The sequence below is a fragment of the Bison bison genome, unplaced genomic scaffold (assembly GCF_000754665.1).
Source record: "Bison bison bison isolate TAMUID 2011002044 unplaced genomic scaffold, Bison_UMD1.0 scf7180017864492, whole genome shotgun sequence".
NCBI classification, from domain to species: Eukaryota; Metazoa; Chordata; class Mammalia; order Artiodactyla; family Bovidae; genus Bison; species Bison bison.
In genome coordinates this window covers 3,944,270-3,946,168 of record NW_011495051.1, presented here as the reverse complement: position 1 = coordinate 3,946,168, position 1,899 = coordinate 3,944,270, and the positions used below count along the sequence as shown (strand labels likewise).

At 57.3% G+C, this 1,899-nt stretch overlaps 1 protein-coding gene across 1 annotated transcript in view; it reads right to left on the bottom strand.

Moving 5' to 3' along the window:
- The window catches only part of KDM4B (lysine (K)-specific demethylase 4B), an 89,971-nt gene that overhangs the window by 1,223 nt on the left and 86,849 nt on the right, over window positions 1-1,899 (bottom strand). Inside the window, 3 exon segments of the mRNA XM_010828455.1 lie at window positions 760-852; window positions 1,319-1,438; window positions 1,713-1,886. Of these exon segments, the coding sequence (XP_010826757.1) occupies window positions 760-852; window positions 1,319-1,438; window positions 1,713-1,886 (387 nt within the window).

The window sequence follows — 1,899 nt, the reverse complement described above, 5'->3', positions numbered from 1 at the left end:
AACAGGATCAGTGCCCTTATAAAGGGACCCCTGAGAGCGCCCTCTCTCTCTCCACTACGTGAGGACACAGAAGGCAGCTATCCACAAACCAGGGTCTGCCCTCACCAAGGCACTTACTGGTGCCTTGATCTTGGACTTTCAGCTTCCAGAATCCTATGAGATTGTTTAAGTTGTCCAATGTGGTATAGCAGCCAGAATGAATTGAAATACAGGCTGTGCTTGGGGGCCTGGCTGGAACAAATGCCTGCCCTGCTGGAGGCCACTGGCCCTCGGCTGCTGGGGACAGCCCCTCCCGCCTCCCAGCCACTGGCCCCCTAGCAGGGTGGAAGCCCTGCCGTCCACAGAACATGGGAGGCAAGGCTGGGTTGCACACAGGCCGTTGGTCTGCCTGGCAGCTCCTGTCTGTCCCCCAGGGAACCTCGCATCTGAGACCCCCACCAGCTCTGACTCGGCTCTCCCACCCACAGCCACAGCCCCTGATCCTCAAAAGTTTGCCTCTGGGTTAAATCCAAAAGAAAGAAGATGGCGAAAAGTCGTGAGAAAAGACCAGCTTCTCTCATTCCCTTTTGCATCGCCAGCGTGCAGCTGCGATCCATGCTTAGGTGCTGCTGTCTCCTCCTTACTGGCCAGGCCAACTCTCCCACTGCCCCTCCTGCCTCAAAACCAGCAAAGGCCAAGGCGGGACTCCAAGGCCGCCTGGACGGGTCGCTCCCCAAGGCAGCTGTGCCTCCACCCCCGCCCCAACTCCTGGCCACTTACCAGCCGGGACCGGACCCTCTTGGGGAGCTCCTCATCCAGGGTGAAGATGTCACCACGTTTCACTGTCAGCTGGGACCCATCCTCGAATTCCACCTGCCAAGGGGATGCAGTTCAGCTTGCATCCCCGCGCCCAGCTTGCATCCCCGCGCCCACCCACTCACAGTCGGCTTGCAGGGCGACCGCTGGGAAAACAGCACAGGGTCATCCATCATTGTCTTTGTCACTGGGATAGGGGGTGATTTTTCTTCTAAGATTTCACACGTCAATAACTTTTCTTACACGATCATGAGAAAAAACTCACAATCAACTTGATTTTTTTTAAAAAATCAGGGGCACTGAATTGTACATTTAAAAAATGGTGAAAGCGGTAAATTTCGTTAAGTATGTTCTACCACACACACACACAATCGAGAAGACATCTCCAAAGGGGAAAATATGGGACAGTTAGAAGACCTTCCCGCCTGCACTGACCTCAGAGGATAGCTCCACAGTCCCCAAAAGACCCTGCTGAGGGCCCCACCCCAGGCCCCACCATACCTGGCAAACAGGACCCCCTCACCTGGTAGATGTGACTGGTCACAGAGGAAATGAATTTGGCCCTGTAGAGGTTGCCGTCAGTCCACCGGAGCTCCACGAACTCGCCCTCGGGTGGTGGGCCCAACCGGGCACAGTCTCTACTCTGTGGAGGGAAAGATGGGATGGGGTGAGGGGCGCCCTTGGCCTCGGCCACCACACTGGCCTGGGCTAAGAAAGGCCCCATTCGGTAGAAACATCCCAGCCAGAGAAAGGCGGTGCTCTCAGCTTAAACTGTCAGGGTGAGCTATGGGCGGGTGCCTGGGGTCTGCTGCCACCCTGCCCTGTGGCCCACCCTCCTGCAGGCAGAGCTCTCCAGCAGCGTGAGGAACCCTCCCAGCGTCCTAAGGGCAGTGTCTGCCCCGCCCCTTGCCGCTCACAGTGATGCTCTCTGGATACAGGTTGTCGCTGTAGGATCCGTCATCAAAGTTCACTTCGTAGAAGGTCTGCGTGGTGGTGCCGATGACGCGGCACCGGTAGTAAAGCCCGTTGCGGTTCTTGGTGATGACCACCTGGCCCAAGGACACGGCCCTCATAACCTGGACCTGCAGGTGGAGGGGATGTCAG